This window comes from Zalophus californianus, chromosome 3 (genome assembly GCF_009762305.2).
Source record: "Zalophus californianus isolate mZalCal1 chromosome 3, mZalCal1.pri.v2, whole genome shotgun sequence".
In the NCBI taxonomy this organism is placed as follows: domain Eukaryota; kingdom Metazoa; phylum Chordata; class Mammalia; order Carnivora; family Otariidae; genus Zalophus; species Zalophus californianus.
The window spans coordinates 132,687,687-132,703,160 of record NC_045597.1 but is presented as its reverse complement, the minus strand read 5'-3'; the positions used below and the strand labels follow the sequence as shown (position 1 = coordinate 132,703,160).

General features: G+C 43.6%; 1 protein-coding gene across 2 annotated transcripts in view; it reads right to left on the bottom strand.

Moving 5' to 3' along the window:
* The window catches only part of NOSTRIN (nitric oxide synthase trafficking), a 56,158-nt gene that overhangs the window by 29,172 nt on the left and 11,512 nt on the right, over positions 1-15,474 (bottom strand). For both annotated transcript variants that reach the window (XM_027590548.2, XM_027590547.2), the window contains exons 3-5: positions 3,590-3,673; positions 871-933; positions 544-625 (exon numbers count right to left, since the gene is read on the bottom strand). In XM_027590548.2, the coding sequence (XP_027446349.1) occupies positions 544-625; positions 871-933; positions 3,590-3,673 (229 nt within the window). The remainder of the gene's footprint in view (positions 1-543; positions 626-870; positions 934-3,589; positions 3,674-15,474) is intronic.

The window sequence follows — 15,474 nt, the reverse complement described above, 5'->3', positions numbered from 1 at the left end:
AGAGAGGAGAGAGGGAACACAAGCAGGGGGAGTGGGGGAGGAAGCAGCAGACTCCTGCTGAGCAGGGAGCCCGATGTGGGGCTTGATCCCAGGACCCTGGGATCATGACCTGAGCCAAAGGCAGAGGCTTAACGACTGAACCACCCAGGCACCCCTAGAAATAATTCTTATTAACATTCTCATGAGGTTCCTTCAGAATTTTTTCTATTCATATATACATATATTTACTTTACAAAATTGAGGTCATTTTTATTTAACACTATATAGTGAAAAAATTTCCATGTCAATAAATTCTTCTGTAATAAGATTTTAATGGTTGCATAATATTCCATTGTTTGGATTTAACATGATTTATTTTTGAATAATGAAGAGGTTTCTAGTTTTTCACTATTATAAACAATGCTTTAACAAATATCTTTGTACATAAATCTTGAGCTCACGTTTCTTTTTATGACAAATCCCTGAAAGCTAGCATCACTTTTGATCACCTTTCATTCCTTGGGTCAAAGACAGAAATCTTGCTTTAAGATAGATTTGACTCACTGATTTTCTCTTCTTTTCATGTACACTCAGGACTTGATGAGTTGGTTTTATTGCTTCCAACTCAATCGCTTTGCCAAGTTTTCTGGAAAGAGAACATAAAAAACACACAAGCATAGTATTAGGATTTATATCTACTTTCCAAATTATTCTCTGGGTAAATAAAACGGAGTGTTCCAGCCTGTCTATTCAGGGCAAGTTTGAAGCAGAGTATCTGTAGCACGCCCACTTTAAATAATGAAATATTTATGCCTCCCCCTGGGGTTGGGGTAAGCCCTGGGGGTGGGGGTGGGGTAGGGAGGTGGGGGGAAGTGGGAGGGGGACACTCACTGATGCAGGTCCGCTGCAGATTTCATGCCCTCTGAGACCCAGGCCCAGGCACTAACGAGACAGCTGGAGGCAAAAACAGGAGGGCACAAGAGTGGGTGTCATTTTCCCAGTGAAGTCTGAGCAATGCAGCATCATGTCTGATTCACTACATACAGCAATTGCCCTCATTCCCTAATCTTATCTCAATGTGTCCACAGGATTCAATTCTGCCAATTTATTGATTTGCACTGTAGTCATTACATATACAGCCTTTTTGCCATCATTTTTCTTTTCATTTTCCATTTCATATCTGTAGAAAATCAGGGAAATAAAGTAGCCAAGGGTGAGCAGGCATTTAGAACAGGCAGAAGATCGTGTGCTAGGTAGGGGGAGAGGAGCCTAATGACCATCTTCTCAGGCTCCTCATTTCACCAGTGAGTACACTGAGCTAGGCTCAGAAAAGTTAAGTGGTGGAGGACGCAAGAGCCCTAGGACGTCCCACGTGCTGCTCTTGGGGTTGGGGTCCAGCTACTGTTCCCTGCTGGCTTTTAGGACCACAGCTCAGATACTTTGTTTTCTTGTAAGCAGTGTCTCCATTTAACAAAAGGAGAGCACCTCCCTCTCTCTAACGGCGCGGGCCAGGGTGGGGGTGAGGGTAGGAAGTGTGACGCTATTTTCTCCCACAGAAGGGCATAGCTCACAGCAGCCCAAACACTGGCCTTCAGAAGCCAGAAAGATAAGCTCAATTGCATCAGTAAACCTCAGGGACCGAAGCCTGTGTAGACTTTGATGGAGGGGCGGGGACAGATCTGTGTCCCTACTGAAATCAGGATGGTGCAGAGGTTTTCCCTCCAAGTGACTTAGGTTGCATCCTGCAGTCAGAGAATTGGAGAGGTAGACCAGAGGATGCCAGATTTTCTGCGTGTCCGAAGCCAGGCACAAAACCAGAGGCCAGAGACTACTCAGTTATAGGAAATTGCAAAAAGCACAAAGTGAATCTGTATCGATAGGAAGTAAATCGGTGGTCGTTTAGGTGGGGTAAGGATTGCAAACAGGCATGAAGAATCTTTTGATGTGATGAAAATGTCTATGTTTTGATTTTGGTGATGTCTATATAGTGTATACATCTATCAGAATTGACCAAACCATACACTTAAGAAGGGTGCTTCTTGTTGCATGTAAATTAAACTTCAATAGAGTTGATTTTTAAAAAGGAACCCAGGCACCCTTTGGGGAAGAGAATCTGACATTTGCTTCTCAGAGTTGCTGAACAGCAGAGCAGGAAGCCTAGAACTTTGGCCTCAGAGGGGTCTGTGTCTCTGTTTCTTGTGTGACCTTGGAAAGATCGCTTGGTTTCTCTGACCCTCACGTAATTGGTCTTTTAAAATAGAAATAATTCAGGTTACCTACACAACACAGGTTTTGGGTATAGATAAAAGTCCAATTAATGTTTATTATTAAATATTGTTGGACTAATCCTGGTTAACCAAACATTCCGGACATGTCAACTCTTTGGGAGCATCCACGCTGGATGCTAGGATTGCAACACAATAAGACCCACACCTCTCATTCTTTAGGAGGTAATTAGAATCAAAGTCATAATGAACTCCATGCCAGGTATTAAACACACTTCTTGTATTATCTCATTTAATCCTTACAACAATTATATGAGATAGGTTCTATTTCCATTTTAAATACACACTGAGAGGTAAAATAAATTGCCCTAATTCACCCACCTGATAAGGGGTAGAGGTAGAATTTAATCCGGGCAGTATCAATAAAGTCTATACTCAACCATTCAGCCATACTGGCTGCTTCTCAGTCTAATAAAATACACTCCTAAAAATAAAGCTCAAAGTCCAAACAATTTCAAAGCCATTATTTGCTGTTACAGAGGATCCCTAGGAAAGAGTAAGAATGTGAGCTCCAGAAGGCTTCTTTCTTTCCCTCTCTCTTTCACCATCAAAAGAGGTCTTTGCCATGGCACTGCCAGCTAGGGGTGACATCTGCAAGCGTTGTAACCAATTATCATTAATCGACCATTTTTAGACTCTCTTTTAGAATATCTAGTATCTTTCTTCTCTTCCCCAAAAGAAAAAATCGACTTCATTCCAAAATGTATTAAGGAAAATGTGAACCACCATTTTTTCAGGACCCAACGTGCTAATCTCCATGTACAAGATCTCGTATAATATACACCTCCCTCTCCCAGACCCGCACACATATGCACCATGCAACACATATCACTACTCCATCTAACATATGGAGGAAATCAAGGCACAGAGAGGCCAGGTTACTTGTCGGAAGTCATGGAGTTGAGATAAGGCAGGATTCGTACTTCTTGACTCCAAGACCTTCCAACTTAATGGCACTGCTTCCAAAGTAACCTATCATCACTGAGGCTTATTATGAATATGGGTTTAGGAGTCATAAGGACACTGGATTAGCCCAGTTCTGCCACTTATTATCTGTGTCATTGGGGCAAGTTTCTTAAAACTCTCCAAGCCTCAAGACCTGGTCTGTAATAGGGACAATAATAAGACTTGCAAAGGGTTGTTGAGAGGATTAAAGGAGAGATCTGTAAAAGCACTTAACACCATCGCCTGGAAACACAGTAAGCGCCCAAGCCAGGCTTAACACTGCGTACCTGCCACATTTATAAGAGGAAGCTAGAATTGAACATATGTCACTTTTTATAACTCTTAAGAATTATTTTGCCTTACCTGTTTCATATACTTACTTTTTTTTTGTGCTCTGCAAAGCTTTGCTTAACTTGATTGCCAGTTTCTGAAGTCCTTTGGCATAGTTAATCTCCAAGTTTGCCCTGTTAGCAAAGGGATAGTTGGTATATAGGATGTTCTGGCCAGACATCAAACACACACACACATACACACACATGTGAAGGACGGCTCATCCTGACAATGCAATGTATACACAAGGAAGATATGATTTGTTTACTCTAAGGATCCTTTTGTCCTTAGGTGAAATCCTTAAGGACCTCCAAGAAGATCCTACAGAGGGAGAGTTTTACTTTAACCTTCTTGTATACCAGTGTTTGAATTGTTTGCCCTTCCTACCCCCGCAAAGATGTTAAAACCCTAACCCCCAGAGCCTGTGAATGTGGCCTTATTTGGAAATAGGGACTTTGCAGATGATCAAGCTAAGATGAGGTCATCAGGGTGGGCCCAGGTCCAATATGGCCGTGTCCCTTATAAAGAGAGGAAATTTGGACATAGAGACAAACACACACACACACACACACACACACACAGGGAGAATGCCATGTGGAGATGAAGACAAGAGATTGGGGTGATGCATCTACAAGCCAAGGAGTCCCAAAGACCGTCAGCAAACCACCAGAATTGAGAGAGCAGCGTGGACCAGATTTGTCCTCACAGCCCTCAGATGGAATTGACCTGGCTGACACCTGATCTCAGACATCTAGCCTCCAGAACTATGAGACAATACATCGCTGTTATTTAAGACACCCAGTCTGTGGAAACTTGTTATGGCAGACCTAGCAAACCAATTCATGGAGTAAGGAATGGAAGACTTTCCTGCTTACTCTGGGACATTAGCACCATCAGATTAGCTCTAGATTATAATAGCTGGCAATAAAGTGATAAATTATGATGAAGTTAGCCAAGAAGCTTTTTTTGTTTTGTTTTGTTCCAGGGATGTTTCTGAAGGCCTCGGTGACAACCGCTGTCCTCATTATAGATGATGTTGGATATGATGATGGTTTCTCATTTTGCCATTTCCAGCTCTCATTTGTTGAGATACGTAGACTTTTTTGATATCATTCCAGGACTTAAGTTTCTGAAGAAGCAAAACAGCCTCCTTGGTCTTCTTGTAGGCTTTGTCTTTATTTTCAGCCACCAGAGGGAGTTTAGGAACTTCCTCAGTACAGCGACCATTAGCCTTGAGCAGCTCTGGTAAGGCCGAGGCACCCACGCAGAGCAGATGGGCATATTGCTTCTGGGTTTGTTCACTTTACGGTGCCCAGGGCACCAGGCTTTGGATGGTGCAAACATGAAGATCCTGTGACACATATTTCCAAAAGCACTGTGGCTGCAATGATGAGTCCCACTGCCTCAAACTCTGGGCACCCAAGCCACAGCTCTGACGGTACCCCCAGACTCAGCCCCTTGTTTGATGACCTACTAATTCACTAACAGGGTAGGCCTGTCTGTCATTTTGGCGCAAGTTGGTGTGAACAAAGTTCATGGTATCTGGTTGAATGGGAGCTTTGACGACAGTAGGCAAAGTGACATTTTTGCCAGATGACTCCCCCCTTTTCAGAATACACTGATGCCAGTGGACAAGCACATATCATGGCAGGGAGGGCAGAGCGGGAGGCGATGCGCTCCTCTCAACCCAGTGGCTCCTACACGACAAGCAAGAAGTAGTTTCCTAATGGAAAAGTGCCGAAGTGGACAAAACCAGATTTAGAAAATGAATTTCTGTTACTTTGTATGCAGGACAAGACTCAGTAAGAAATCTGGGCATGCCTCCAAAAGCAAACTCCTTGGTTCTTTTGAATAGATTGAATCACTGTCATCTTAAACTGATTTTACCGTGTCCTACTTATAGGCCCATCTATAGATAAAATGAAGACATACTCTTATTCATCTTCTCACTTTCACTGAAGATAATACAAATGTAGGAAATTAAGTTCGCTCTGTATTGTTTTCCTTCTTAATTTGGACCAAAATAGGTTTGTTTATTTTGTTGTTGTTGTTGCATAGATTTTAGCCTTTGAATTCTATTTTTATTATAACATATCTTTAGAATTATTTATGACTTCACTTCATTTGGAAACACAATCCCAGAACTCCCTAATAGCTAACTTAATACCTGCATTTTTTCAGCGCAGTGAAATTAGACTCAGTGTTATGGGCCGAACAGAGAAAGATAGCTCTGTTTTATAAAATGGGATCCAGAGATCATGGACTATTGACAGATTGCTAAATTTCTATTCAGCTTTCCCTTTTAGTACAGTGGTGCTCTGTTATTTTTGCCACTTTTTGAAGGAAAGAAGGCCATTGTAGAATGCACGTTAAGGCCTAGTTGCAGAAAACAACATTTGGAATCAGAACTTGCCCAAGAATAAGGAATGGCAATGGCAAATATCTTTAAAAATTGAAGCTGATAAATATCTCATTGCATTTAAAAATATATTTCTGCACTCTAGGAATATGTCCCAGCTGATGGAGAGAGAGAATGCACCATCACCTTGATGAACCTAGATGCTCTAGAAGCCCAGACCTCTATCTCTGGAATGGCGTTAGGCTCTGCTAAAGGGAGTAATCAGACCTACCTCAAGAGGTTTTATGATGATTAAAATGTGCAAATGACCCAAGCCTAGGAGGGGCTGGACAACGAGATCGATTGCTGGATTGACCTACAAAATCTGACACCTGGCTCCCTCTCTGATATCCCCTCCTACCAGTCATCCCCGTGCTCCTGCTTAGTGGCCAAATGCCATCCTGCCTCAGGGCCTTTGCACTTGCTGTGGCTGGGTAGTTTTTTGCTACATAACCACATGGCATCTCCTTCATGTAAACCCCAACAGGTCTTGTGCTCTTGTGCAAACAGCACTACCTCAGAAGCTACCCTGTCACTATCCCCCTACAGCCGTATTTATGTCCTGGAATGTACCACAATCTTACACCACGTAGTTTCCCGTGTATTTCTAGGAACAATTCTATGAACACACCTAGAATGTAAGATCCACAAGGGCCAGAATTTGTTTTGTTTGCTGCTATATCTCTAGACCTAGAACAGTGCCAGGCACATAAGAGGTACTCAGCATGTACGTCTTGAATGAATAAATCAATAAATGGACTTCCCATCAGATCTTGGTTAGAATTTTTAACTGGTCTCTGCTTTTGTTCTTGGTTCTTGAAGACCGTAAACTATTTAGATGCATTCCTGCCCTGATGCATTGCTTCGCCTTAATGTCAGAGTACACTGCTTTCTAGCCCTTATAGTAGCTAGACAAAAACCCTGTTCTAGTCCGTCACTAACCAGAGGGTTTTGAGGACTTTCTCTTCCAGCATTCCATTCTTACTTGGAAGCAGCACAGAGAGCATGAAATGTGATGAAGCGTGCGTACTGCTCAGCTCAGTGCTGGGCACCAAACAAGTTCTTAATAAATAGCAATTTTTCTAATCTGATTATTATGTACCCCAAAGTATCTCTAAACATTCAGAACACCCCAAATATACAGAGATGGGAGATGTGGGGGAAAGAATCCACAGTTTGCTCATCCATCAGCTCCAGAACAATTCAGAATGGCTTCTAAAAGGACAGGCAAAGCTGTTGGGGACAGGCTTTCCCTCAGAGGCTTTCCCTCAGAACTGTTTCACTTTCAGAATGTTCTTGCAGGCTGTACAAGGAGTCCCAGAGGCCAAGCAGAAATAAAGAGGACAATTGCCAGAAGGAAGTGCTGCTTTCCTTTAAATTGTTAACTTAATCAGATTCACCTGGGGGAAAAGCTGGGCTTTGGTGTCAAGAAAGGAAGAGGGTCCTGCTGGCTTTGAAGTGATTGCGCTTCTGTGCTGAGCGGGGCCACCTTTACTCCGCAGCCGTAGGAAACCAGCCGACAGAGATTCAATTACCACGCAGCAGTGTTTCTCTTTACACCCAAGTGTCTTATAAATCTGGGCAGACTGGTAGTTTTACAGGTTGGGATAGAGCTTAAAAATTCCAAACAGGGGCACCTGGGTGGCTCAGTCGGTTCAGTGTCTGCCTTTGGCTCAGGTCATGATCTCAGGGTCCTGGGATCGAGCCCCGCATCGGGCTCCCTGCTCAGTGGGGAGCCTGCTTCTTCCTCACCCATTCCCCCTGCACGTGTTCCCTCTCTCGCTGTCTCTCTCTCTCTCTGTCAAATAAATAAATAAAATCTTTTAAAAAAATTCCAAACAGTGCTCTCTTGACAAATGTGTTGCCATCCTTCGTGACATGCGGCTGACACTTGACCTATGTTCTGTCTACACACAAAAGAGCGACATCCAACATTTCCTGGGCACTTACAGCATGCCAGGCACTGTTCTGAGTGTTTTAGGTGTATTTCCCTCATTTACTCTGTGATAATTCCCATCAGGTAGGCACACGTACTCTACCCATTTCACGGAGGGGAACACCAATGCACAGAGTCTAGTCCATTAACTTGCCTGAGGAAGAAGTTGACAGAGCTGGGACACAAACCAGGCAGTCTGGCTGGAGAAAGTGCCTGCTTGGTTATTCCAGTTTCCTGCCTCTGAGGGTGGGGAAGAGGCTGGAGATGGAGAGTTGCGGGGGAAGGCAAAGGGAAGTACTTTTGAAAACTGACACCACCTCTCACTTGGCCTTTTCGGGCAGTGTTCTGAATCACCACCGCTCCCTGGGGCTTAGCAGCTAGAGAGCAGATTCCCAGCAGCCTCGGTGCTGACAAATGAGCTTGCCCAGCCTCTTGTGAAAGCAGCAGTGCAGTCCTAAGGCATGTTCCCAGATGCGGAGGAGGTGGTAAGGCTCTGGACAGCGGGAGGGAGGGAGCTGTGATATCGGCTGTCCCCAGTGTAGCTCTCGGGGCCTCTCAGAACAGCACTACACTGTGTCCGCACCTCTCCACCTGCAGCGGGATGGTGACCCTACCACGTTTTAGACGTGGCATTCAAACTGACCAAGCAAAGCAGGCTGCAAACGTCTGCTCTTTCATTTTAAACCCTAATGACATTTCAGGCTTCTCGGCAGCATACACTGCCAGTTAGAAGGAAATGAAATGCAATAGGGTCAGGAGGATGGATGCGGGTACATGAGGAGTGGAACACTCTGAGCTCTCTTTTCGGTGAGTCTGCCTACTAAGGGAGAGTTCCCTGCCTCTGGCAGCCAATGGCCTTTATCTTAACAGAGGTTAATGGGTAAATTCCCCCCCAGAGAAAATTGCTCTAAGAAGCCATGTTCCAGCTGGCAAGCAGAGAGAGAGAGCTTTTACCTTTATAAGTCGGAACATTTGTAAATTGAAACAAACACTGCCATGTGGCTCATCTGTGCTTATGGTCTAATTGTGTGTGTGTGTGTGTGGGTGTGCATGTGTGTGTGTGTATCTCCTTTCAGAATTCCTGCTAAACAGAAATGAACTTTTCCCAAGGCAAAGATGGCAACGTGCGCCCCTGCATCCATTGGTTTCTTCTCAGTCCTTTGAAGAAAGCTGCTTTTATCATGGTTTCCAGCATGCAAAGGGAGTTAAGAGAGGCAGAGTGAGTTTGAGACAGAGTATTTTCATTCCCTCATTAAAATGATCAGAAATGAGCTTGTAAAAACACGTGCTTAACGTTCTAGCCCTATAGCTACTGTATGTAATGGGAGTTGAGATTTTTTTCTCCAAGCTATTGTCTTGGCACGTATAAAATTGATGATGTATGTATACATACCTCGATGGGTAACTCAAACTCAGAATTTTCCAGTGAGCCTCAAAGATCCTGAACCAGGGAAATGGCATGCACTGACTTTTAATCCATTAATATTCTAATTTCCTCTCAACATGTGGAGGCAGGTCAATAAATTTTCATTAGTAAGACTGAAGACCAACCAATAAGTAAAAGACCAACATTTGTCTTAGATTTTAAAATAAATGACACTTTTGAAAGAAAGGAGAGAGGAAAAATATGTGGCATCAGATTCAATATGTTAGATAGAGCACAAATTAAACTGTAAGGATAGAAGTGACCAAGTCATCAATTTTAGCATACCCTGCTCTACTAAAATTAAGATGATAGAAAGTGATTAAAAAAAAAGAAAGAAAAAGATTGTGGCTGGCCCCTATGTCTATGAGGGACTAATTAAAACTGAACTAAAGCTTTCTCAAGCTTGGAAACAGCAGGTGACAGAGTCATCCCTTCATTGTGAATTAAGAAGGAATTGTAGTAATCTGAAATCTTTGTTCATGAATCACCCCCACCCCTTGTTGCCTACTTTCCAACACCAGCAGCTTCCACCTTGGGGGCTGGTGTGCTGACATTGTCCACCCAAGCCTTAGCAGTTTGCCTTTTGAAAGATGGTCGTAAGCCCATCTTACAAATGAGCTATCTTTAAAAGTTAGTTCTTTAAAGGACATTTTTACATGGAAGCTCTGTTATTCAAGTGGCTGGGCTCTTTGGCTAGCCCACAACGCTAACCCCTTCATCAGTATTGATTGCCTTAATTCTGGCTGCTAAGAACAGTATGAGAAGCTGAAATGGGAGGGCCAGACCTGGAGGACCCCTCCTTGGGTGTCCAGAATGAGACTGCCACTCAAGTTACCGCCCACTTCCGGCCCAGGGAGTGCACAGCTGTGGTCGCTCTAGAACTTCAGATTCTCCCTCCCTGGTCATTCTTGAACCAGTGAGGTCAGTGGAGTCAGGCGGAAGTGTTGTTGTGGGGGAAGTCAGGTAAAACAGACAAGAAGGGCACTATTCAAAACTTTTTAGCTGGAAAACAAAATTTTATACAGAATCTCACCATGTCATAGAAATGTTATATTCTGATATAATGGGAATGGGAGGGACAAGGGAGCTAAGCCCTGCCCATCTAACTTCTCCTCACTCCTTAAAGTGGCCCCTGAGTACTCCCACAGACCTCTGTGTTACCAGCTTTAAAAGCTACTGGGCTTGGGGCGCCTGGGTGGCTCAGTCGGTTAAGCATCTGCCTTTAGCTCAGGTCATGATCCCGGGGTTCTGGGATGGAGCCCCGCATCAGGCTCCCTGCTCATCGAGGAGCCTGCTTCTCCCTCTCCTGCTCCCCCAATTCATTCTCTCTCTCTCTCAAATAAATAAATAAATAAAATCTTAAAAAAAAAAAAAGCTACTGGGCTTAATGGCTGCTGATGTCCCTTCCCAGAGAGGACCTTAAGACTCTGAAGGGAGGGGGCGCCTGGGTGGCTTAGTTGGTTAAGCCACTGCCTTCGGCTCAGGTCATGATCCTGGAGTCCCGGGATCGAGTCCCGCATCGGGCTCCCTGCTCAGCAGGGAGTCTGCTTCTCCCTCTGACCCTCCCCCCTCTCATGTGCTCTCTCTCTCTCATTCTTTCTCTCAAATAAATAAATAAAATCTTAAAAAAAAAAAAAAAGACTCTGAAGGGAGCTGGACCAGGGCCTTTGAACACGTTGGAACACCCACAGTGGTGGTGCCCCAAACTGCCTGCCCAGTTGTCAGATGCCCTTACACCAAGCCTGCGTTGAGCTGGGTAGAAATCAAAATGTATCTTCTTTCCCATGTCCTCCTCTGTATATTAGGAATGGATGAGAGTACATTCACACTGCCTCGGGTTGTAAGAATTAAAAAAAACTAAAAGAGACCAAGTATAAGACACATCTAACACAGTGCCTAATCTGAAGATTGTGCTGGATAAATGGTGTCTTCCATGGTTTTGTCATTCTTTTTTAGCTTTTGTTCAAAATAATATTCTATATAGTATGTAAGTTAATTTCTTTGACACACTAATTTGCTGCTCCTCAGAAATAGCCTAACTTGAAAGTGCCTGAAGTCATTCCTACATTAACACATTCATTCACTCAGTGAACATCTATTGAATGCCTGCTCTGTGCCAGGCTCTGTTCTGGTCACGGGGATACACAGACTCTCAAGGAGTTCAGCCTCCAGTGGAGGAGACAGGCAAGTGAACAGACTATAACAGTATAGGGCAGTAGGGTCTAGAGCAGAGATAAGCATTAGTTCGATGCATCTCTGAGGGGTACCATTTTGAGATGGGACGGTAGTCAAGGAAAGCTCACATGGGATAACCAGTCTTGAAGATGCATTGACTGAAGACTGGTAACCAAGGCGAGGAAGTGTCTACCTGACAGAGGATATAGCACGCACAAATTCAGAGACCCATGATGGTGGGTGGGAGCTAGTGGGACAGGTGCCACAGACGCATGAAGGGGGGCAGTGACTGTCAGTGGTTCAATAGATGCAGAGGGGTAGGGCTCAAGGGTAGATGGAGAGAGAGACAAGCTAGATAAGAAGTCAGGCCCCCTTTATGAAAGGTCCTTTTATAAAATACTATGAGGGCTGAATTTTATACTAAAGCTCGTGGAAGTCTGTGAAGAGTCTGAAACAGGGTCACGGCCACAGAGTGGAAGATGCATTAGAGAGACAGGGACAGGGCCCTCGCCAGTTCCCTAGTCGAGGTAACTTCACTTGGATTAGAAAAAGGAGATCCCCTGAAAAGACACAGCTCGGGTTCAGGGTGCAAGGCTTGAGGGTGGAGAGTGGGTTAGATTTCTGCCTTCACTCAGCCCCTCAGCCAGGTAATCTTGTACAGTGTACAAACTACACCACTTCAAGACAATACTCCTAGACAGAAGAACAGGTTAAGAAATTTTTTTCCCAGAACAATGGCAGAGGCCATGAAATGAGAAGAAAGCTATAGGTATGGAAGGCGTTTAAAAGAGAGACACACGAAGGCTTGGTTATGAGGTGAGGAGACACATGAAGGCTTGGTTGTGAGGTGAGGAGACACACGAAGGCTTCGTTGTGAGGTGAGGAGACACACGAAGGCTTGGTTATGAGGTGAGATAGAGGAAGGGGTCATAGACGGCTCCCAGGTACTGGGCTTGATTGCGTGGGCAGAGGTCCTAGTCACCATGGTAAGAAAATCCAGGAGTACCAGCTTTGGGGAAAAGTTGATACACTCTGTCATAGATAGGTTGAATTTGTGGTTCCATGGGACACCCAGGTGGAAATGTCCAACAGAGTGTTGGCTATATGGCTTGGAGTACAGATAAGACATTTTGCCTAGTAACACACATGTGCAAGTCTTCAATATGCAAAAAAAGAGCTGAAGTTGTGGAAGTTCCAATCACCCAGACCAGGGGTAGAGTAGAAAAGGTTAGGATTTATCAACGTTTTCATTTCTATCATTTATTCCTTTGTTGACAGCATCCATAATGAGTCATGGATGGAACGATGACCAATTACATTTCCTCCTTTGTTTTATTCTTTTCTTTCTTTTTATTTATTTTTTAATGCCCAGAGCAGCAGCACTTGCCATCTGAAAACCTGATCTTGAGTTTCCTTACAGAGGAACAGTTGATTTTCCCATGAAAGCCCGTTTAAAGCCTAGCGGTGAAGGTGCAGGGGACTAAACCTTCACAAACAGTTTCTGGGCATGTGCCTTTGTCCTTTAAGTCCAATCTGTGATTGTGTTAAAGTGAACCCAGCAACTTTGACGTCAGGCATCTTGGGAGCTGCTGTGTGTTTCTGGCTAAATCGGAGTTGCTACTACAAACAAAGGGAAACTGAAGCCACTAATTGGATAAAAGAAGCTAACTATGACCATGAATTGCAGAATTTCCAGGCAAAATGATGTTTCAGTAACAACTGCGCTTTTCCATCACCACCAATTAGAACAAATTGGTAGGCAGCTGAGCTTGGCACTGTAGCATTATCTGGACTTAAAGCTTGATTGTGATGCTGTCTCTTATAGCCACGTGCTAATGTGAAACTGCCATGCAGAACCACATTCCCATGGATTCGTAAGCAAGGTGTCTGGAACTGTTTTATCCAAGGACAGTAGAGACCTTGTTCTAGTAATGTAGGATATCTGTATTCCAAGAGGACCGTTTACGTGCCTGATGGGGTTTCTTATTCCTTGTCTATACTTTAAGTAACAGGATCATTTTTATAAAAAGTAGTGGCTTTCCATGTATTTTTCTAGTGTAAGGGAAAGGAATCATTGACTTATATGTAGTAAGTCTACCCAACGAAGAGGACAATATGCCCAGCACTCATGTCTGAATGGCTGATGGGAAACAGCTTTTTTATCTTTTGTATATCTAGGGTAATAAATCCTGATTTCTCAGAATGGAAAGAGTAAGGCAGCTACGTTGTGACCATTCCTCCTATTGACACGGTTATGATGTCAACTCAGTTCAAACACCTTGTAGGAAGAGTAATGTAGGTGTAATAATAAGAAAATAAACCCTTAGCTAGCTTTCATTTATTTATTCATTCACTCTACAAGTATTTGCTGAATGTATATTATGGGACTGATACCCTTAGTTCGAAGAAGCCCCATATGCTCCCTCACGATACCTTTTATTATGCTGGCCACTGGATTTGTCTTCAAAATTTTCTACGTCATAACCTTCAGAATCACTCCCCATGGGAAAGAAATAACCCAATCCTGGCATGCGAAGTGACCTCTCTTTTGCCAGTTAACACATAGAAATACAGATGGAAAAAACACAATGTGTTACATATTCATGGATTAATAGAGAGTTTGTGTCCATTAGAAAACAGTTCTCCCAAATTACCTGTTCTTTTAGTGTGGATGAACATCCTTCAGTTACCCAAATGATCCAACAGCGGAGCCAAGGAAGGAGAGCCTGAAGTTCAGGTGTGAGGAGACATTGCCAAAAGCACATTTACCAGGAATGGATACAAAGCAACTCAAATGGCATCTTGGTTAAGGAGAAGTTATTTAATTGTATAAGATCAACTTTACGAAAGAAAACAGATGAACATATGGCAAGGGGGAAAAGAAAAAAAGGAGAGAGGGAAACAAGCCATGTCTCTTAATGATAGAGAATAATAGAGGCTTGATGGAGGGAGGTGGGTGGGGGATGGGCTGGATGGGGGTGAGTAGTAAGGGCACTTGTGATGGGCACAGGGTGTTGTATATAAGTGATGAATCACTGAATTCTACTCCTGAAACCAATATTCCACTGTATGTTAATGACTTCATATTTTAAAATTAACTGATTAATTAATTAATTAGCTTTACAAAATGTCCAGGAAAGCACCTATTGCATAAATGACCTAATATATAGCATAATTTTGCGGTCGGGGTAAAATATTAGATTCCCCTTTTGTATTTATGCTATGTAGTTTTTATCCCAGAAAAGTGCATGTAATTTTGCTAACCAGTAGTATTCTTTAGATCAAATTCTAGGGGGCGCCTGGGTGGCTCAGTCGGTTAAGCGTCTGCCTTCGGCTCCAGTCATGATCCTAGGGTCCTGGGATGGAGCCCCCCATCGGGATCCCTGCTCAGCGGGGAGCCTGCTTCTCCCTCTCCCTCTGCCTGCAGCTGATCCTGCTTGCGCTTTCTCTCTCTCTGTCAAATAAATAAAAAATCTTAAAAAAAAATCTTCAAATTCTAAATTCTGCTCCATAAGAAGGTAAAACCATGGAGAGAAATATTCTTAGCTACCCAAGTGTTTTTTCTTCATTAGAGCTCGTTTGCTGCTCTAGAACGTGTGGGTGGAAGGCTTTGTGCATGACTAAGTCTAGGAAAGATGGTAGCCCGAGGAAGCAACTTCAAGAGAGACACAGGTCAGAAATGAGGGCTCTGGCTATAGGTAAAGTAGACATGTGTGGCAGGGTGGAGGTGTCATAAGTGACCTGGACAAGGGAAAAGCAATAAGGCAGTTTGGGGGTAGTGATGCCCTCAAATTTATTCTGTTCACTGTTGAGTCGGTTTGCCAGGCATTATTTACCACCAGCCTTCTGTCTTCATAGGTCTCTACTGGGCACGAATCTTGAACACAGGTGCACCAAAGTAATCAAAGTCCAGATGACTCTACCCCAGGTCACATGCACGGCTAATATGTTTACAGATGCTCCCTGATCTGCAGGAGGGAAGTGCTTTCTAATATAGGTA